At 45.3% G+C, this 22,494-nt stretch overlaps 1 protein-coding gene across 1 annotated transcript in view; it reads left to right on the forward strand.

The window, feature by feature from the left end:
* Positions 1-5,315: 5,315 nt before the first annotated feature.
* LOC142297249 (cyclic GMP-AMP synthase-like) overlaps positions 5,316-22,494 on the forward strand; it is a 76,503-nt gene continuing 59,324 nt past the window's right edge. The window contains exons 1-2 of the mRNA XM_075341505.1: positions 5,316-5,387; positions 18,652-19,005. Coding sequence (XP_075197620.1) covers positions 5,316-5,387; positions 18,652-19,005 — 426 coding nt within the window. The remainder of the gene's footprint in view (positions 5,388-18,651; positions 19,006-22,494) is intronic.

The following is a 22,494-nucleotide window of genomic DNA, read 5'->3' on the forward strand; positions in this document are numbered from 1 at the left end:
AACATTGAGTGATATATAGTATAGAGATTTTAATTGATCAAACTCTCCAGTGGTGACAACGTATAAACAATGTAACATATCAATATATCAGTATATGTATCAGCAGTTCAAAAAACACCATCACCATCAGAGCATAACAACATGAAAATGTTGCAGATACAACATGTTAAACTGACAAAAAAAGCATGGCAGCATATACCTCGTGTAGATATAGATGCCCAGCACAATCCCTACATGCACGTTTCGGTGTACGCCTTCTTCTCCGGAGTAAACAGCAGTTCAGACTTTGACAAGAGAGGCATCCCTGAATTCTGTTTTAACCCTTACACCATGCAATCTTCAGATTACATAGCAAAAACCTGACAGTTTACCTTTAAATAGTGAAAAAATGTAAAATTTGGGAAATAAAAATTGATTGTGACACCATTTTCCAAGAACCACATCATTCTCATTTTTCAATGGAGCTGTGTGATGGATTATTTTTTGCACCTTAGCTGATGTTTTTATTGATATATCTTTTATTGCATTTTTTGCAGTGTTCCAACTACCAAAAAAAGAATTCTGCCATTTTGATTTTTGTTTCAGTTTTGTTTTTTTACTAATAGAGTTAATTAATTCTATATTTTGATATATTGTATTTTACTTTTCCGTACTCGACAATATCCTTATTTTAAAAAGAGAAACAGAGGGGTGATAGGGTGCTTGAAATGTAGTGCCCCTTTGCAGTGCAATGCAATTGTCAGTGGCACATAATTGGTAAAGAAGAGCAGCAGGTGGAGCTCAACTTCATCCATCACTGGTAGAGGCAGATGATGGCTGAATAAAACAGCCATCATGTGCTGGGAATAGTTCAGGCCCTAAATTCACTCTATACACACACTCCTGACAAGTGCCGATGTACATTGACGGAACATGTTGTTAAGGGGTTAAACCTCAAAATGTTTATAACCCTTACAAACAAGAAATCTAAACATTCACATTTCTTACGTATATAGGAAATGAAGCTAGCCACAAGCTAATGATGAAATATTGCCCAACACGGACTACAGCTCAATATGGAAACCTATATGCAATAACAAGGTATGGAAAAAAAAGCAACAACAAATATACATATCTATTCACTAGTCAGTGGATTATTCTGCTCCTGTATGCCTTTGTTTCTGACAGTAACATACTATGTGAGTGCACTGAGATTTACAATATATTTCAATCTTCAAACCTTCATATCAGCTGAAGTAATGAATTATTCAGAGATTTAGATAAAATGAAGCAAGTGACCATTCCATACTAAATTTCTGCTTCACCTCTGATCTGTGTCAAACATTGTTATAAACAGAGGACAATGATAGCAGGTATATTAGTGAGGTCAGTGTGAGGTGTGGGGACATGTAGGAGCTGCTCTAATCTGGAGCCTGAAACTATTGAATAGCACTGGACAATGTGAAACGTGCCTCAAGTGATCTCTGTATGTTTTGTAAAGGTCCATTTACATTGGGCAATTATTTTAAATGAGCGATCATAGGAATGCTAGTTTCATGATAATCATGCAATCTATACTGATCATCTGACTAATGAGTAAAAGATGTATTTATTGGGTAAAATTATCTTTTGGCTAGCCTAAATATCATCATTCTCAGCATCGCATTGTCCTTGGGGCAGCCTACGCACAATGAATGATCTATTACAGCTGATCGGACTGTTGAAACTACTGCCAACTGGCAATTATATTTCAGTTGGCATCTATGTGTAAACGCACTTTATCGAATATGATGGATGCCATATAGTAGTACTCCCTGTGCTGTCCTGATGGGCAACAAGATAACAGTGAGTTATTGAAGCTGAAGATTTAACTACATAAAAATAGGCAACTATAAGAATCTGAGCCACTTTGATGAGTGGCCAAATTTGATGGCTAGATTACTGGGTCAGAATTAGGGATGAGCGAATGTATTCGCCACTATTCAGTATCCGACGGATAATGGGGTATTCGAGGTATTTGCTAGATAGATAGATAATGGATAGATAGATAGATAGATAATGGATATAGATAGATAGATAAATAGAATGGATAGATAGACAGATAGAGGGATAGATAGATAATGGATAGATAGATAGATAGATAGATAGATAAATGAATAGATAAAAAAGGATAGATAGATGGATAGATAGATAGATAGATAGATAGAGGGATAGAGGGATAGATAGATAGAGGGATATATAGATAATTGATAGATAGATATATATAATGGATAGATAGATAGATAGATAGATAGATAGATAGATCCTTGCGCTTCGTCCCAGCTCATCCTGTTACCCTGGTGCGGTGGCAAGTGGGGTAATAAATGGGGTTGATACCAGATGTGTATAGTCACCTGACATAAAGCCCAGCAGTTTGTGATGTCAAGACGTCTATCAGATTCCCGACATCACCAACTGTCAGTAATAAAAGTAGAAAAAAAAATAGATGACAAAAAAAATTATTTGAAAAAACACTCCCCAACCAATCTCTCTTTCACCAATTTATTGTAAAGAAAAAAAAATCCCCTGCAATCCATTTTGGAAGTCCCACGATGACTCTGGACCTTCTAGAATATGTGGGGCACGCTCAGGGAATGTATGCCCCATTTTCTAGGAGTGCAGACCCTCCATGTGAGGAGTGTGGGTGCAAAGAATCTGCACCTACCCTCCCCGGGTCCACATCAGCAGTGTCCGTGCAGCCAGCACAGCTCTCACTGAACACAGGAAGCTGAGCTGACAGCCGCTTTCTGTGCATGCGCCCAGCGTTTATTGTGAAGGAGGAGGGATCGCGGGTGATCAATGCTGCAAAAAGGTAAAGACACCGGATGAACACTGGGAAACACCGTCACATGCGACAGAAATCAGAGGAAGAGGGTGAATGCGGGTGACGCGTTGGTGTGCGCTCTGTCATCTTGGATGAATCGGGAGGGGCAGAAATGCAGTGAGGCACCTTCTACAGGCTGTGCCCCTACTGTTTCTGCCTTTTCCCATCCATTTCAGCCTCTTTCTCAGTCACCACAGGTCACCGACAGGTCCAACATGAAATTATTCTAGTTTCCCATAGACTTACATTGGGGGTCGAATATTCGCAAATACTCAAATAGCAGTGAGGTATTCGCCGAATATTCGGCAAAGCGAATAGTAGGGTATTCGATCATCCCTAGTCAGAATATTTTCAAAATGGTGGGTCTCTGTTAGTGGTATGCAGTGGTTGCATAAAAGTGACAGACTGTTTCTAGTAAAATCCTTTAGCTAAATACTGATTCAGTAAACCAATGCCTTGAGGACTGAAACAGAACAAACATGACAGTGAAATACATTACTTAATAGTAGTTTCAATAGATCGTTGGAGTTGACCAATTCCTATATTTGCCCTTTCTAAATATCTCTCCCATTTTTTCATAATTTGCTTTATTATAAAATTCCCTACCATTCTCCTATTACATATAGCTGTCATTTTTGTTCTTTAATTCCTGTAACATTTTGTTTAAGAGAAGTCTTAAACAGGTCATCACAGGAGAATGGGTCTGCAGTATTTTCCTTTCAGCTTCTATCACCCCCACCCCCCCCGAAATAGGACGTCCACTGTCCGTATCTTTGATCCACACTGTCTCTTTTTCTTGAAATGAAACATCATTAGTTCCTAAGCCCACACCAAAGTCAGGGAGCCAGCATATGATGTAAGGCAATAAACATTTAAAAAAAATGCATTGTTATTGATAGCACATTGTCCTGCAGAAGCAAAGGATGTGCTGCCAATAACATGATATTCTATGCACACAGAACAATCATATTAGTGATCATTTACTCCACATCATTATTAATCAGCCTTCAATATAGCCAATCGAGTTCTTGCTATTTTTTTTATTGGTTCATGACACCATTACTAATTCTTTCTGAGCAGGAGTAAAGAAAAAAACAGCAATTCTGCCTTTGTTATTCACCAATTAAAATTAAAATTCTGGAGCTGTTGGCAGGTCACATATGGCCGAAACTAACCGGAGCGATACTGGAAAAGTATGAAGGCGGCGAAGTTGGGTATAAGACAGGACTCAGGGGACTTACATTTAAAGCACCACTACAGCAGTGCAGTAAAAAACAAACAAACACTGTAGTGGTGATTTAACTTTATTCTGTGAGTTAGTACAATTATAGAACTACCAAATTTATATATTCATATTGTGTTATTCATTTTTTTTTTACTTTTGTACATATAATAGCTTAAAATTTATTTACCTGAAATTTTCAATTCCTGGAGTCTGTTTGCAGCACACATACCTTATCTCTAGCTAGATCCGAAGATAGGTTAATTAGTGTAGCGCCCTGGAAAAACAGGTAGATACACCAATAGGCCCCCGCAGAACACCAATCCCACAAAGGGTTACAGCAGCCGACCTGAAACCCTAGTCACCCCCCTCAGGGAAGGACAGACACCCCAGTGGGCAGGACCAGGTGGTTGGGACACTTGACCGTGAGTAACATCCCCGGCCGGGGGCGCCGGCCCCTGCAATCACCCTCCTCAGCATAGAGACACTGGGCACCGGGGCATCCATCCCTACCCACGGAGGGGTTAACATCCAGCTGCCAGACCATCACCCCCGGGAGTTCCACAACTGCAATAGTGGTGCTACATATCACCACACACCGTGGGTGGCGTCACAGACATTTTTACAAACAACCCCGTATAAATACGTCCTCCTTTATTCAGAGTGTCCGCGCGACCCCCGGGTCTGGAGAATCCCTTGAGCTGCACCATAGATCCGGATCCAAGCAGCACCGGCTGCTGGCACGGGGGCGGCACAACCCCAAACTTGGTGTCACGAATAGGATTCCTACCCATTAATCTATTTGGTGAAAGTGCGCCTTGTTTTTGACAGTCAGCGGTGCTCCACTGCAAAGTTTTTGAAAATTGCCATTTTAGCCACCATTTTTAGGTGCGAAAAAGGACAACCTAGCGTCTTCTTCCCTGAGAAAAGAGCGCGAAGCTGAAGCCCCGCCCCCTGGGAACAAGGCCGGAAGGTAAACCATGAGGCCGAAATCGAAACTAACAAGCCACATCAAAGGTCTGCTACCGAAAACCAGGGGGCGGGCGAGAATAGCGGCATGTGATCCGAGGAAATAAGAGATAGGGACACCACGACTTTGCCATCTTCCGTTCCTGGACACCACACTGAGAGGATGTCTGACCGGTCCAGCAACCCGAAGATGGAGGAGTTTGCCCCCGGGACTGCCGACCGGGTGGAAGCCCAGACCGAACGGATGTGCCGAAAGATCCAGGCTAACTTCTTGCTAAAAAGATGGACGGCGAGATGCAGGAACTGGCTGCAGCTGTCTGGGCCCGCGAAGTGGCGAAATCCTCGGAGGAGCGGGTAAGTGACCCACGCCCCTATGTCCCACTGGGACCAGCCCAACAGGCTGAGGAGCTCGGTCTGCCCCTGTCCGCCATGCTGCCTCCCTCGCTGCTTGTACCTGTAGCTGGTGCCTCGCTCGGTCCGCTGCCACAAGCCACGGCAGCGGTACCCATTCCATCTACCTGCGAGGGCCCACCAATGGCGCCCTCGGGCCTTGAGCACAACACCGCTCCGGCACCCGTAACAGCGCCGCGAAAGAGCAAATCCCGGAAGACATCCCCTCCGGCCCCGAGCCCGGCCACATCAGAGATGAAGTTATCCCCGATCTTGGAGAAGGGAGCTCACTCAATGACGTCTGCCCCGGCAAACCGCCCGGCCGCAATAGAGGCGACGCCCCACCAGAAGTCAGCAAAGACGCCGGCCGCTCCTCACTACCCGGTCCCGGCTGAGGCGCAGCTGGGATGCTCCTACAGGGCGGCAGAGCAGGTCACGGATCAACGGAGCCCTCTTCCACTTCACGTGAGCCCGGTCGTAGCCGGCAGTGAGGGCATCCGGATGGTCCAAGCCCCTGAGCAGGGTTAGGCGGAGTGCGGAGCCCGTACTCCGTACTGGGAGCGGCAGCAGCTGAAGACGGAGATCGTGGCCAGGGAGAAGCAGAAGGCCGAAGTACTAAACAGGACAATCTGGGAGAAAAATAACCTCCGGCAGGCAACTTTCCGGGTATGGGGCCCGACGTTCCAAGGACAGGTCCGGCACTATAATCCCCAGAAGGGATGGGGCTTTAATTATGAACTGGGCCTGGAGGCCAAGATTTTTGTATCCCGGAGGGATGTGGCCCCTCATTTGCCCACGGGTCACCCGGATCGTGACCTGGAGGTAGGAGAGCTGGTCTCCTATACCCGGCACTGCGGAGAGGGGGTGGTTTGCCCTCGATGTGAAAAAGTGGGGAAAAATAGATGAGAAAGTGTGCCTCCACCCCATCTTCATGCCAAGAAAATTGTTGAGATAACGATTCCCGGCTACCCCAGTTACAGTTAACCCCGTTACAACTTCTTACAGTTCATGGACCATGGCTTTGGACTGGAAAGCCAACCCAAAAATTATTGAGCCTTGTAAATAATCCTAGGCTAACCTTTCTTGTCCCGCGGCAGCCACTGGAGAGGCTGATTAGAGGAAGGGCCTGCGGTAGAGTCGGCCGAGGCCCAGTCACTACGAAAACCAGTGACAAACCTCCAGGCCAGGCGTCCCCGGACTAGGGAACCCGTGACAAGGACTGCTGGGTAAGGAACTTTTTACCCGGCCTGTGTGGGCACCACCCGGACCCGTTCCTGAACTTGGGGAAAAGGGGTGTCACCCAGTTCTTAGGGGTGGCACCAGGGTCAGGTTTGTTTGGGTAGGAGCAACAAGAAGGTGGCCCGGTCTGTCCCGTTCCATTTAAATGTGCAACGTTCAAGAAATGTGCCTCCCGTTAGGGAAGAAATTGTAAATATGTTATTATACTTGTAAATTTGTGTTTTTTCTATTTTTACAGTTCCCGTTAAAAATAAATGGTGGTGGTCGGACAGTCCGCGGACGGCCTGTATTCAACTAAGGAGGAATGTAGCGCCCTGGAAAACCAGCTAGATACACCAATTGGCCCATGCAGAACACCAATCCCACAAAGGGTTACAGCAGCCGACCTGAAACTCTAGTCACCCCCCTCAGGGAAGGACAGACACACCAGTGGGTGGGACCAGGTGGTTGGGACACGCCCACCTAGGGGTCTGGAGAGCCCGGGGCGGGAAAACAGTCAGAGTCAGATTAAGTTTGGAGTTTGAAGTAGGAGGTCAGGCTACACTGACAAGTGCCAGTGTCGGAGCCCTGACACCTTGGCTAGGTGGCAGACCATAGCCAGAGTCTGCAGGAGATGGGAAGACGGCTGGGTGGATCCGAGGTGGACCGGGACAGGGTTGGAGCCCGCCGGTACCGACACCGGAGAACTTACCCGGAAACCGTGTGCACAGAGGGCGTATTTGGACCCTGAAGCCAGAACCGGCACCGACGGCCTAGCTAATTAACTAATTGAGGGCAGGATTTTAGCTCCTGTCCCAACCTAAGTCCCGAAAAGTAGACAACCACCCACCGAGAGGGATAAGGCCACCGCCAGGGCCCATAGATCCCAAGGGTCAGTGTCAGACGGGCACGGCTCCCTACCGGGAGTGGACTCCTGTGTTTCAAACCGGGAAGTCCTATCTACAAAACACGAGTACAGAGGAAAGAGACTTTGACTACCAGCCCGGGTGTGGAATCAGATACACCCGTCTGCGGCAGCCGGCCACCATCACCTTGGTTTACCACAAGACTTGTGTGCTTTACTTGACCGTGAGTAACATTCCCAGCCTGGCCGGGGGCGCCAGCCCCTGCAATCACCCTCCTCAGCATAGAGACACTGGGCCCCGGGGCATCCATCCCTACCCACGGAGGGGTTAACATCCAGCTGCCAGACCATCACCCCCGGGAGTTCCACAACTGCAACAGTGGTGCTACATATCACCACACACCGTGGGTGGCATCACAGACATTTTACAAAGAGCCCCGTATAAATACGTCCCCCTTAATTCGGAGTGTCCATGCAACCCCCGGGTCCAGAGAACCCCTCGAGCCGCACCGTAGATCCAGATCCGAGCAGCACCAGCTATGGCACGGGGGCAGCACATTAGCAATAACACATGATCATTAATTAAGTAGACACTCTCTCATTCTCTACAATAAAGGGAGTAGGCAGATCCCACCCCATATATGTTTTTATAGCAATAGTAATTTTAATTATCAAAGGTTGGGAAATTTGTGATTCCTACTGACTCAAGGAAATTAAAATTTTAAGTAAATAATTTTAGACCTTACTGGTCATCCTACAGTAGCACACAATGGGAATTGGCATGCAATAATAACTTATAAATCACTATGGTTGGGAATATGACCGTGCAGCTTGCTCTAGTACTTTTTTTGCCAAAGGATGAACCATCTGTAGCAGAGATGTCTAGATGGTAGTGCTTTGTGAATGTGGATAATGACGAACAGGTCCCTGCCCTGCAGATATGATCCAGAGGTATGTGCACCAACACAACCCAAAACAATGAGGAAGCGCGAATGGAACTAGCTATAACTGGAAGTGGTGTTTTCTGATGATTCAACAGGTAAGTATCACAGATTAGACTCTTGATCCACCTTGCTAAGGTGCTTTTGCTAGCTTTTTGCCTGCACTTTGGACCTCCCAACTGAAGAAACAGATTCTCAACTTTCCTAAAAGGCTGAGTGTCCTGGAGATATAGAAGAATTCTTTTGACATCAAGCAAGTAAAGATTTTTCTCTCCATCATTTTGAGAATTAGGACCCAGCACCGGCAGGATTATTTCCTGGTTGATATTGAAAGAGGAGCGTACTTTCAGAACAAAGCCTGGCATGAGTCCCAGGGCCATGTGATCTCCACTCATATGCAGGTTTGGTTCCCTGGATGATAATGTTTGGAATTCCCCTAAATGTTTGGCTTTTGTAATTTCCAAAAAAATAAGGCTTTTCAGGAGAGATGTTTAACCCCTTAAGGACGAAGCCAGTTTTGTCCTTAATGCCCAGGCCATTTTTTGCAATTCTGACCAGTGTCACTTTATGAGGTCATAACTCTGGAACGCTTCAACGGATCCCGGTGATTCTGACATTGTTTTTTCATGACATATTGTACTTCATGATAGTTATAAATTTAGAACGATATTTTTTGCTTTTATTTGTGAAAAAATCGGAAATTTGATGAAAATTTTGAAAATTTTGCAATTTTCAAACTTTTAATTTTTATGCCCTTAACCCAGAGAGTTATGTCACACAAAACAGTTAATAAATAACATTTCCCACATGTCTACTTTACATTAGCGCAATTTCTGAAACAAAATGTTTTGGGGTTAGGAAGTTAGAAGGGGTCAAAGTTCATCTGCAATTTCCCATTTTTTCAACAAAATTCACAAAACCATTTTTTTAGGGACCACATCACATTTGAAGTGACTTTGAGAGGCCTAAGTGACAGAAAATACCTAAAAGTGACACCATTCTCAAAACAGCACCCCTCAAAGTACTCAAAACCACATCCAAGAAGTTTATTAACTCTTCAGGTGCTTCACAGGAACTAAAGCAAAGTGGAATGAAAAAAAGCAAAAAATAAAATTTTACCTAAAATGTTGCTCTACCCCAAATTTATTCACTTTTAGAAGAAATAACACAACAAAATGAACCCCAAAACTTGTTCCCCACTTTCTTATGAGCGCGCCAATACCCCACATGTGGTCAGAAACCTTTGTTTGGACAAATGGGAGGGCTCGGAACAGAAGGAGCAATATTTGAATTTTGGAAAGCAAATTTGGCTGAAATAGATTGCGGGCACCATGTTGCATTTACATGTCCGCTAAGGTACCTAAACAGCAGAAACCCCTCACAAGTGACACCATTTTGGAAACTAGACCCCTTAAGGCTTCTATCTAGGGGTATAGTGAGCATTTTGGATCCACAAGTACTTCACAGATTTTGATAACGTTACGTTGTCACATTGAAAATTTTCATTTTTTTCTCAAAAATGTTGCTTTAGCATCAATTTTTTCACTTTTTCAAGAGGTAATTCCAAAAATTTGACCCCAACGTTTGTTACCCACTTTTTTATGAGCGCGGTGATACCTCACTTGTGGTCTGAAACCTTTGTTTGGAGAAATGGGAGGGCTTGGAACGGAAGGAGCAATATTTGAATTTTGGAAAGGAAATTTGGCTGAAAAAGATTGCAGGCACCATGTCGCATTTGGAGGACCCCTAAGGTACGTAAACAGCAAAAAAACACCACAAGTGACCCCATATTGGAAACTAGGCCCCTCAAGGAATTTATCTTGATGTTTGGTGAGTACCCTGAACCTCCAGGTGCTTTACAGAAGTTTATAACGTTGAGCCATGAAAATAAAAAAATAAAATTTTACCACAAAATTGTTACTTCAACCAGGTAGCTTTTTTTTTCACAAGGGTAACAGGAAATAAATCACCATGAAATTTATTGCGCAATTTCTCCTGAGTTTGTTGATATCTTGTATGTGGTGGAAATCAACTGTTTGGGCACACTACAGGGCTCAGAAGAGAAGGAGTGCAGTTTGACTGCAAAATTGGCTGGAATCAATAGCGGACGCCATGTTGCATTAGGAGAGCCCCTGAGGTGCCTAAGCAGTGGAGGTCCCCCACAAGTGACCCCATTCTGGAAATAAGACCCCTCAAGGCTTTAATCTAGGTGTATATTGAGCATTTTGAATCCACAAATACTTCACAGAATTTGATAAGCTTAGGTTGCCATATTGAAATTTTCATTTTTTTCACAAAAATGTTGATTTAGCGACACATTTTTCACTTTTTCAAGAGGCAACAACAAAACGTGTACCCCACAGGTTGTTATCTAATTTCTTGTGAGCGCAGGGATACCACACATGTGGCCAAAAACCTTTGTTTGGATAAATGGGAGGGCTTGGAATGGAAGGAGCACCATTTGAATTTTGGAAAAGTTGAAGTAAATTGCGCGCACCATGTCACATTAGCAGGGCCCCTTGGGTACCTATACATCAGAAACCCCCCACAAGTGACCTCATTTTGGAAACTGGACCCCTCAAGGATTTTATTCAGGAGTATAGTAAGCATTTTGAATCCACAGGTACTTCACAAAAATGTTGCTGTAGCAACAAATTTCTCACTGTTAAGGGGGCTTTACACGCTGCGACATCGCTAATGCGGAGTCGTTAGGGTCACGGAATTGGTGACGCACATCCGGCCGCATTAGCGATGTTGCTGCGTGTGACACCGATGAGCGATTTTGCATCGTTGCAAAAACGTGCAAAATCGCTCATCGGTGACATGGGGGTCCATTCTCGATTATCGTTACTGCAGCAGTAACGATGTAGTTCGTCGCTCCTGCGGCAGCACACATCGCTATGTGTGACGCCGCAGGAACGAGGAACCTCTCCTTACCTGCCTCCCGGCCGCTATGAGGAAGGAAGAAGGTGGGCGGGATGTTCCGGCCACTCATCTCCGCCCCTCCGCTTCTATTGGGCGGCCGCTCAGTGACGTCACTGTGATGCCACACGGACCGCCCCCTTAGAAAGGAGGCGGTTCGCCGGTCACAGCGACGTCGCCGGGCAGGTAAGTATGTGTGATGCGTCTGCGCGATGTTGTGCGGCACGGGCAGCGATTTGCCCGTGTCGCACAACAGATGGGGGCGGGTACCCACACTAGCGATATCGGGACCGATATCGCAGCGTGTAAAGTAGCCTTTAGGCTATGTGGCCATGATCCAGCGACACGGCGTCTAGTACACAGTGTCAGCCTCCTGCAGAAATGTGAGTGTTGTCCACGGGAGAACGCAGCTGCCCATGCCCACGATTTGGGTTCAGGCTGCTGTGGACTTTAGTTTTATTCTACCTGCAAAGAACACTCATCTCCGCAGCATAAATTGACATGCTGAGGCTCGGGAAGCTGCGCCACAGGTCGGTTTATGCTGCGGAGAAAAGAAACACAGTGGGCACGGGATTTCTAAAAATCCTGCCACTGTGCTTCTACTGCACAACGCAGCGTTATGGACGCAGGGAAAACACTCTGCGCCCAAAACGCTGCAAACCCTGATTGTGGGCACACAGCGTAAAATGCTACAGTGGATGAATGGATAGATGTCAAACATATATAACGTCCCACCCCCCTGCATATTCTAAGCTGGCGCCCTTTAGTGCCTTTCATGTGACACTAAAGGATGCCTAGCCTTGTATTTAGCCCAAAAAAAAAAAAAAAAAATTAAAATAAATGACGTGGGGTCCCCCCTATTTTTGATAGCCAGCTAGGGTAAAGCAGACAGCTGTAGCCTGCAAACCACAGCTGACAGCTTCATCTTGTCTGGTGATCAATTTGGAGGGCTCCCCAAGCTGTTTTTTTTTTTTAATTATTTATAAATAAATAATTAAAAAAAACAAACAAACGTGGGGTCCCCCCAAATTAGATCACCAGCCAAGGTGAAGCTGACAGCTGGGGTCTGGTATTTTCAGGATGGGAAGAGCCATGGTTATTGGACTCTTCCCAGCCTAAAAATAGCAGGCCGCAGCCGCCCCAGAAGTGGCGCATCCATTAGATGCGCCAATTCTGGCGCTTCGCCCCAGCTCATCCCGCGCCCTGGTGCGTTGGCTAACGGGGTAATGAATGGGGTTGATACCAGGTGTGTAATGTCACCTGGCATCAAGCCCAGCAATTAGTTATGTCACGGCGTCTATCAGATACCCGACATAACTAATTGACAGTAATAAGAAAAAAAATTGACAACAAAAAAAAATTTATTTGAAAAAACACTCCCCAAAACATTCCCTGATTGACCAATTTATTGAAAAGAAAAAAAAAAATCCACTATAATCCATTTGGATGTCCCACGTCGCCTCTGGACCTTCTAGAATATGGGGGACACGTTCAGGGAACGTATCCCCCATTTTCTAGGAGGGCAGACCCTCCATTTGAGGAGAGTGGGTGCAAAAAGCTGCACCCACCCTCCCCGGGTCACAGCTGCACAGTGCTGAGCAGCATCAGCAGCCAGCGTCCTGAACACAGGAAGCTGTCATCTGCTCGGCACATGTGACCGGCGTCTGCAGAGAAGGAGGAGGGGGCCGCGGGGGATCAGCGCTCCGGTATGTATGACACCGGGGGACACCGGGGGACACCAGGGGGGGGGTAGGGGGGGGGACCCGGCAGGGCCTGGGGAGCAGGTTTCTGTCGCATGTGTTATGGCACATACGACAGAAACCATAGGAACACTGTAAATGCGGCCGGCGCGCTGCTGTGCTCTCCGATGCGCGCGGCCATCTTGGATTTTCGGGAGGGGGTTGGGGGTCGGGGGGGGCACTTTGGGGATACCGAGGGGACCGGAGGGAACCGGGAAAAAGATTTATCTCCCATCTGGCATGTTTGATCATGCCAGATGGGAGATAAATGATTTTTTACCGGCGCGGTCATTTACTATAACTTGATGATCGGTATACGGTGTATACCGGTCATCAGGTGAGCGGGGACCGGAAAAACCGGCCCGAATCATGATCTCCAGGGTCTCAGCTACCCCCGGCAGCTGAGACCCCGGAAATTTTCTGACTCTGGGGGGCGCTAGACCCTTTTTTCCGACCGCCGTTTTAAAACGGCAGAAAGGAATAAGTACCCTTTTTTAGTGCCGTTTTAAAACGTAACGCGGTCGTAATGGGGTTAATAGATGCCTGCTCCACCTGTTCAAAGGAGGAACCTTGTAGTGCTTTAAGAATCAATGTTATAGATCCCACAAGGGAACTGGAGCTTTGAAGGGAAGCCTTAGTTTTCTGATAGCCTTCAAAAACTGCTTAATCAGGTGATGGTACAATAGCAGGGACTAAAACTTAACCTTTAATCTAACATATAAAATTGAATATCAAAAATGCAAAAAGGGCAAAAAGATAGATAGATCTCACCCAATCTTTCTCCACAGGCAAGGATGAGCACCAATCATGAAAAGAGGAATCACAGGCTGGAATGAAGAGGGTTAGCAGTCGGGTTAACATGTATCAGCCCCTGTCGTGCCCCGTAAATAGACTTCCGCCCTGACAAGGGCAGCACCCTAGTTAATTGCCTGCCCCGCAACCTCATCAAAGAAACGCCCTCCCTGCTTGTTTACCGCCCTGCGGCCTCGGCTGCGGCCGCCAAGCCACTCGGGTCCGGGCGCGTGTGTGTCGGTGGCTCGAGCGCCTCCGGACCCGGGGGTCACGTCGCTCTGGAAGGGGTGTAGTGGCGGTGCACGCAGGGGATGTGGGGTGGTTGTGTTGTAAAGTTCGTGACGCCACCCACGGGTTGTGGTGATGGTGGGCACCACCGCTGCGGTAAAGGTGCGGGGAATCCCGGGAGCCGTGTAGGGGCGCAGCTAGGTGTTGACCCCTCCGTGGGTAGGGGATGTTGGTCCCGGGGCCCGGCAGTGAGGGCCGGGGTGCAAGGACAGTATTGCGGTGCAGCGCGGTGCGGTGCCTGATGGCACTGGTGTACTCACGATTAAACCACACAGAGTCACTGGTAAACCAAACAAGGTGACAAACGGCGCCCACAGTTTCTCCAGATAGGTTGGTAATGTCCGCCTTTCTCCTGCACCTGTATGTGATCTTGGCTACCGTGCCTGGGCACTGGTAACCCGCTCCCCAGCTTGTATGTGTCGTAGGAGCCCGTTTGCCCACAGACGCTTGGCCTTGGATCTCTGGCCTCTGGCGGTGGCTGCTATCCGGACGGGTTGGGCTGTTGCCTTCAATCGGGACTTAGGTGGGAAGGAACCCCTGAGGTCCAGACCGCAATCAGTTGATTTGACTATGGTGGTGGCTTATAGCCTAGTTCGGGGTCTGAGTACCCTGCCTGGTGCTCCGGTATCCAGTTAGCTTCCCGGTTCGGTTCCGGCGGGCCACTACCCTGTCCCGGTCCCTTACGGTTCCGCTGGTCGTATTCCAGGTCTCCTGCAGGCGGCCACTACCGTCTGCCTGCCTGACTGATCTGGGGTCCTAGGCTCCAACCCAGGTGCCACACAGAACTGAGCTCCTCTCTCTCCTCTCTCCTCACTTCACTCTCCTAACTTCACTGTTTGTGTTTTTCCTGCCTCAGGCCAGCTGACTCCTCGGAGGGCGTGTCTTTTCGCTTGACTCCGCCCACCTGGTGTGCCTGTCTGACTCTGAGGGAGGCAAGCAGGTCTTTTGGTTGACTGTTGGTACCTTACTGGGGTGGGGGTGTATGTGGTGAGTGTAATGACCTGTGACCCCTGGGGTGTCCAAGGCGTCACACTTGCAGATTTTGCTTTTGTTAATCAGGTGATGCTTTTAAATGAGCCATATACTGTAAGTGAGCATTAATGGCTGAAAACTGTATCTTGAGAGTGTTGAGCTTCAATCCTTTATAAAATCTTGAATGACGGAACTAATACTGAGACTATAGATTTTTTTTCTAATTGCCTTCTCAATGAACACCATCCATTATAGATTCTCCATATCTTTGCATAGCAAGGTGGTAATAACCTGTTCTGAAAGACCATAGACAGCTAAATTTTCCTGGTGAATATCCATGCCGTCAGGTGCAGTGTGATTGGGCCTAATTGAAAGTTGTTTCTCTGAACCCGAAGATATGGTGCCGGCAGAAGCTTTCAGAATTTTTCTCTCGTTAGATGCAATACGAGAGGAAATCAATCTCTTGAGACCAGATGGGAATGATTACTATTACTTCAGCTTATTCTTCCTTAATCTTGTTCAACATGTTTACGATTAATGGCAGAGGAGGGAAGATGTAGACCAGCATGCCTGACCAGGGAAGAGAAAGACCGTTCAGAGCCCACTGATGATCGATCGCTTCTTTGAAGAGACCAAAAAAGTTAAATTTTCTCATTCTCTATGCATAGCCATCACGTCTAGATCAGAAAAAGCCCATCTTGACGGAATATTTTCTTGTCCTGGAAGAACCTTGTTGCAGCTCAACCAGTCAGCTCTAACTTTGTAGATTCCCAGATCATGAACTGCTGAAATGCTGTAGAAATTCTTCTCTGCCCTGACAAAGATCTGGCGACATTCTGCTGCCAACAAGACACTCTGGTTTCCCCCTTCTTGATCATGTAGTAACCTGAAGCTAGATTGTCGGAGTAGACTACTACCACTTGCTGGTATAGAAGCTGCTGAAAATGAAAAAAAAAAGAGAGAGAGAGAGAAAAAAAAGCGATTTAAAGTCCAACACAGGGCTTATAGGTGGCTGTGCAGCAGGGCAAACAGGCTTACATTAAGAGTAGTGCCTGTTTAGTGAGCTCACGTCATGACTGAGGGACAAATCATACAAATAGCTTATGGAGCTATTGGTTCGAATGGTCATCTGAGTTCACCGGTTAGGGTTGTCTCAGTCTGCGCAGGGGCCTGTAGGAACTGTGCAGTTGGGACCTTAAGGGTATGTGCGCACGTTGCTTTTTACCTGCTTTTTACCTGCTTTTTTGCTGCTTTTTCTTCTGCGCTGTTTACCTGCTTTTTACCTGCTTTTTTGCTGCTTTTTCTTCTGCGCTGTTTAATGCCAAAATGGATGTGTTCTTCTATTCAAGCAAAGTCTATGGGAATTTGGGTTTCTTGTTCACACTATGTTGTTCAAAATGCTGCCTTTTTGTGGCAGAACTTTGGTCAAAAACTCAGCTTTGCAGTGCAAAACCCAAATGGCAAAAACAATTGACATGTTGCTTCTTTGAAAAGCTGAGTTTTTGACCAAAGTTCTGCCACAAAAAGGCAGCATTTTGAACAACAATAGTGTGAACAAGAAACCCAAATTCCCATAGACTTTGCTTGAATAGAAGAACACATCCATTTTGGCATTAAACAGCGCAGAAGAAAAAGCAGCAAAAAAGCAGGTAAAAAGCAGGTAAAAAGCAACGTGCGCACATACCCTTAGTCTGTACTAGAGATGTTCGGATTAGGTGCAGTAGTTTAAGTAAAACCTTATTTTTTCTTTACTTACCACATGTGTACTTTTACGTGCATAATAACTGTACAGTCACAGGTGGGGTATAACCACATTCAGGATAAATTGTGTAACACATTATGTGGCCTTTTGTACCTACTCCCCTTGTGAAAATTGGAAATCTAGGGCGAAAACAATGTTAGTGGTAAAAATGTAATGATTTTTCTTCATCATCCATTAGTATAAAAAACTATTTACACACTTGTGGTGTCAAGATGCTCACTGCACCCACAAATTGTATGGTGCAATTTCTCCTTTTAACCTTGTGAAAATAAAAAATTTGGGGCCAAAACATTTTTGTGGCAAAATTTAGTTTTTTTCTTTTCACGGCTCAATATTATAAAATTCTGTGAAGCACCTGTAGGTTCAAGGTGCTCACTACACACCTAGATAAATTCCTTTAGCGTTCTACTGGCCAAAATGGGGTCACTGTGGTGATGCGCAAACCCGGACGGTAAAAGTACAGATCTGCGCGGGTAACCTCTAATACCAGTGCGCCAATCCTGGGCCCGTATTTCTGAAGGAAATCTTGGTAACTATCCTGATCCAGCCACCCGGGTAATTAAAAAATAAAAGGAAAAAGAAAATAGGGATAAAGCAAGAGCGTTATACTTACCAAGTCTCTCGCGTGGCAGTAACACTACATCCGGGGCAGCTCATTAACCTCATGCATATGCCCTGCTTCCCCCGCCCACCGGCAGTCCCAGCGTCTGTGATTGGTTGCAGTCAGACCACGCCCTCACCCTGTGTGACAGTGTGTCTGACTTCAACCAATCACAGATACTGTGTGTATCCCTATGGTAGTGTAAAAATAATTAAATAAATAAAAAAATTGGTATACGGTCCTCCCATATTGTGATACCCAGCACAGATAATGCATATGGCTACCAAAGCCATGTGCCACTAAGCCCTAGATTAGTAATGGGAGATGTCTATGAGACCCTCCCATTACTAATCTGTAAGTAAACAGATATAAACACAAACACCAAAAAAATCCTTTATTTGAAATAAAATACCCAAAAAAACACCCTCTTTCACCCCTTTATTATACCCAGTTCTGACATAATCCATATGAGGTCCCACAATGATTCTGGCTCTGCTACATACATAGTGAAGTCACAGCACACAGGCACAGAACATGTCTGCACGCTGTAGGCTGTAGGCAGAGACTGACTTAGCCATAGTGCTGAGCGGTGACATCACTCAGTTTATTTTCGGTCACAGCTGGAGGTTGCCAGATTTGGTGCAAGAATATGGTGTATAAATTTCAACAACAAATCTGCATCTCATGGCAAAAAAACCCTGCTGTTTTCTGCCAGGATATGCAGGTCTGTGAACTCAGTGACCTTCATAAAGTGACACTGGTCAGAATTTAAAAAATTGGCCTGGTCTGGAAGGTGATAACAGGCTCTCTGGTGGAGGGGTTAATAATTAGAATAATTTCACAGTATAACACTTACAGTACATGCTTGTGCCTGAATCTGTTAGATTACAACATGAAAATGCGCAAGCTGTTCCTGTATTCATATAGACATTAGTTTCATTTCTTTGTAAGGACTTTGGAATGTGAGGAGGCGCATGAGAAATGTAAATTTGGTGGGGATTTTAAATCTAATAGAACTGGAAAGCAGGAGTTCTCCTCATCCTTTATGAGAATAGAACGTAACAAATGTTGCTGGTTGTTGCTGTAGTTCTTATTTTTGTTTTTCTAATTGCTGTTGTCATCACACAGCAAGAAGTAAGTCATGTTAATTATAAAACCATTGATGACATAGGGGAAAAGGGACAATGCCAGGGAGCAGTGGTTTCTAAGAAGAAACTATGTGGTAAAACTAGTAAAGAAGAAAAAACGAAAATTGCAAGCTTAGACAATGGATATGTCAGAAGAAGAACTAATACAAGAACTCGTAGGAGACTGAAGCATGTAGTGGATGAACTGAGATTGAGGAAGACTGATATTTCAAATGCAGCAGAAAAGGTTAATAAAGTTGTAGATGCAATACTGCAATCTGGAAAACAAAGCAAAGGTTCTCTTTTTGAGAAAATAAAGAAAATATCCTCTGGAAGCTACTATGAACGAGTCAAGGTAAGACAAGTAAGTTAATAACTAATCTATGAAATCATGAGACTTGTTTGTGGTGGGTTGGTGTAAGTTTATCTTTCAGGCATAGCCATATAAATTAGTTTCTAATATTATTTCTAAAAAGCTAGGTAAAGGTTTCTGGGACTGGATAAATTACATTTTCCTGATAAAAAATTGTTTAAAAGAACTGAAGTCCTTAGTGGTTGATACCCTTTAATGACACAACAGTTTGTCCTCTTGCTGGTCACGGGGGCAGGCTGTATTTCGTCTGTTATCCCCCTCCTGCTCTGTTCGCCATCCCCCAGTGTTCATTTACATAGATGAGGCTGCCGCCCACATCTTCCACAGTGCTCCTGAAGTCTCGCACATGCGCAGTGGCACTATCGCGGACTGAGCGTTATTTCAAATTGCGAGCACCGGTGATGTTATTGCGCAGGCGCGAGATTATGGGCGGCGCTGTGAATGTTATCACCAGCGTAATCCAAGTACTCAACCATAATCTCGTGCCCGCGCTTTTACCTCTGCCTCTACTGTTATGCACTTAACGGTAGAGGCAGAGGTAAAAGCGCGGGTACTTGGATGACGGTGAAGATGTGGGCAGGTTATGTAAATGAACACTGGGGGACGGCGAACAGTGGCAGGAGGGGGAATAACGGACGAAATACAGCCCGCCCCTGTGGCCAGCAAACCTCATTACCATATCAAAAGGGAATATTTTATAAAGTTGTTATTTAGGTCTGAAAGGGGGGCCAGTAACAAGATGAGCCTTTCTAGAATGCAGCCCATGAGCTGCAGAAGGGGATTCTTTTAGTTGAATAGCGAAAATTCTGGTGACAGGTTCCCTTTAATAACTGAAAAGGCAAAGGGCACAATATGAGGTCTTACACTGCTCCATCCATCCCACAAGAATATCAGAATTGCTCAACTTTATAGGTTGGATGATAGTCACTCACAATCAGTGGATTAGCTTGAAATTTATGGCTGCAGTAGTCCCCATGGAAAACTGGATCATGGATGAAGAAATGAAGGGGTTAAAGCTGCGCTGTAGTAACAATGGATCAGATAGGATAAAAGGTGATCATTATTTTCTACGCGTTTCGGAGACTTTCTCCTTCCTCAGGAGAAATTGCAGGTGTACATTATTCCTCAGTGGTGAGGATCATGCCACTGTGGACCCTATGAATTCAACATACCAAAAAAGGTTATGGATCACATCAGTGGTGTAACTAGAGTTTGATGGGCCCCGATGCAAAGTTTAGACCTAGGCCCCCCCAACCATACACCAACACTCGGGGTATGGGATAATGATGCTGACACACAGGGTACGGGATAGTGTGGCTGACACTGGGTGCTTTGCCTCAGCACCCAGGTTTTCCATGATGTGAAATACCTTTTTCTATGAGCAGCCAGATTTCCTATGTTCTGAGATCTTGTCGTTGGCACCCACCTTCCCCATGCTCTGCTATACATCTTTCCCTCAGCACCCAGCTTTCCCATGATATCAGAGCATGGTAAAGCTGGGTGCTGAGGGAAAGAGCCTCAAAACTTTCCCATCCAATGCTTGTAACTTTGTCCCCCCTCGTATATAGCTCTCCAAGTACTATAATGGCCCCCACATACCATTCCATATTGTATAATGAGTCCCACATAACACTTCATATATTGGAATGCACCCCCATAGTCCTCCATGCATTATAATTCACCCCATAGTTCTCCATATATTATACTGCACCCCACAGTCCTCCATATATTATAATGCAGCCCCCATAGTCCTGCATGTTTTATAATGCACCCCATAGTCCTCCATGTATTATAATGCATCCCATAGTCCTCCATGTATTACACTGCACCCATAGTTCTCCATGTATTATACTGCACCCATAGCCCTCCATGTATTATACTGCACCCCATAGTCCTCCATGTATTAAAATTCACCCCACTGTTCTCCATATATTATAATGCAGCCCCCATAGTCCTCCATATTTTATAATGCACCCCATAGTCCTTCATATTGTATTATACAGCCCACATACAGTTTAATGCACTCCCATAGTCCTCCATCTATAATAATGAAGCTCCATAGTCCTGAATGTTTTATAATGCACCCTATAGTCCTTCATATTGTAGTATGCAGCCCCCAAACCGTTTAATGCACTCCATAGGCCTCCATGTATTATAATGCACACCCATAGGCCTCCATATATTATAATGCAGCCCCATTGTCCTCCATGTTTTATAATGCAGCCCCCCATACCATTTATTGAATGCCATATACCTCCATGTATTATAATGCATCCTAAAAGTATGTGTAATGTGTCTTTCATATTGCATTATATAGCCCCCATACTGTTTAATTCACCCCCATAGGCCACTGGCCACTGTGTACTCACTGATTGAAAAAAACCCCAAAAAAACCAAATCCTCCAGGGGCGAACACAGACACTGAGAGCAAAGAGCCCCTGTGCAGGAATTGACCATGCCCCCCCTACCGCCGAACCCCTCCCCCCTGCCTCTTTGGGTCTTCCATTTTAAGTTTTGTGCTCATTATCTTGCACTGAGAAAAGTAATAAAATCAGAGTTACTCATTTTCACCTGGTCCAGTGGTGTCTATCTGCAGTAATAATGCCACACGTGACCACTTTAGCTAATCACAGGGCTCCGCAACTGATGCCATCTACCTTGGCATGATGGCTGAGCTCAGTGATTTGATCCAGCAGTCACATGTTTTACTTATGACATGACATCACTGCTGCAAACATAGACCAGACTAGTAGCAAAGAGGAATTACTGGTTCTGAGGAGGATAAATACACACACCCACGCATACAGACACACACACGCACACACACACATACGCACTCACATACACACACCACATACACACATACTATTTATGCACAGAGATACATATACTAAATAAAACACACACATACTATATATACACAAGCACACATACTATACACACAGGCTCATATACACATACTATTTATCCACAGAGATACATATACTGTATGCACACATGCACATACATACATACTATACATACACACACACACAGGCACATATACACACAAGCACATATACTATAAATACAAACAAACAGGTACATACACACATACCATTTATGCGCAGAGATTTTATGCACACATTCACATACACAAACACATATATAGACAGGAGCATGCACAATTATATACAGTACAAGCAACATAGGTATATATGCAGTGGCGTAGCTACTGCTTTTGCCGCCCCCCCCCCGGCCGTTGATAATCCAGAAATTTTCAAAAATTTGGAAAACCATCAAAATATTTATTTTTCACGGAACTACAATCAAAGATCTAATTGTAGACTGCTGCTATTAGTCCTAGACTTTCACCTTTTTACACACATGTAGGCCTATTATTCACACACACAGCTCTGCTGCATACATACAGACACACAAAGCTCTGCTGCATACATACAGACACACACAGCTCTACTGCATTTATACAGA

The sequence above is a fragment of the Anomaloglossus baeobatrachus genome, chromosome 3 (assembly GCF_048569485.1).
Source record: "Anomaloglossus baeobatrachus isolate aAnoBae1 chromosome 3, aAnoBae1.hap1, whole genome shotgun sequence".
Classification (NCBI taxonomy): domain Eukaryota; kingdom Metazoa; phylum Chordata; class Amphibia; order Anura; family Aromobatidae; genus Anomaloglossus; species Anomaloglossus baeobatrachus.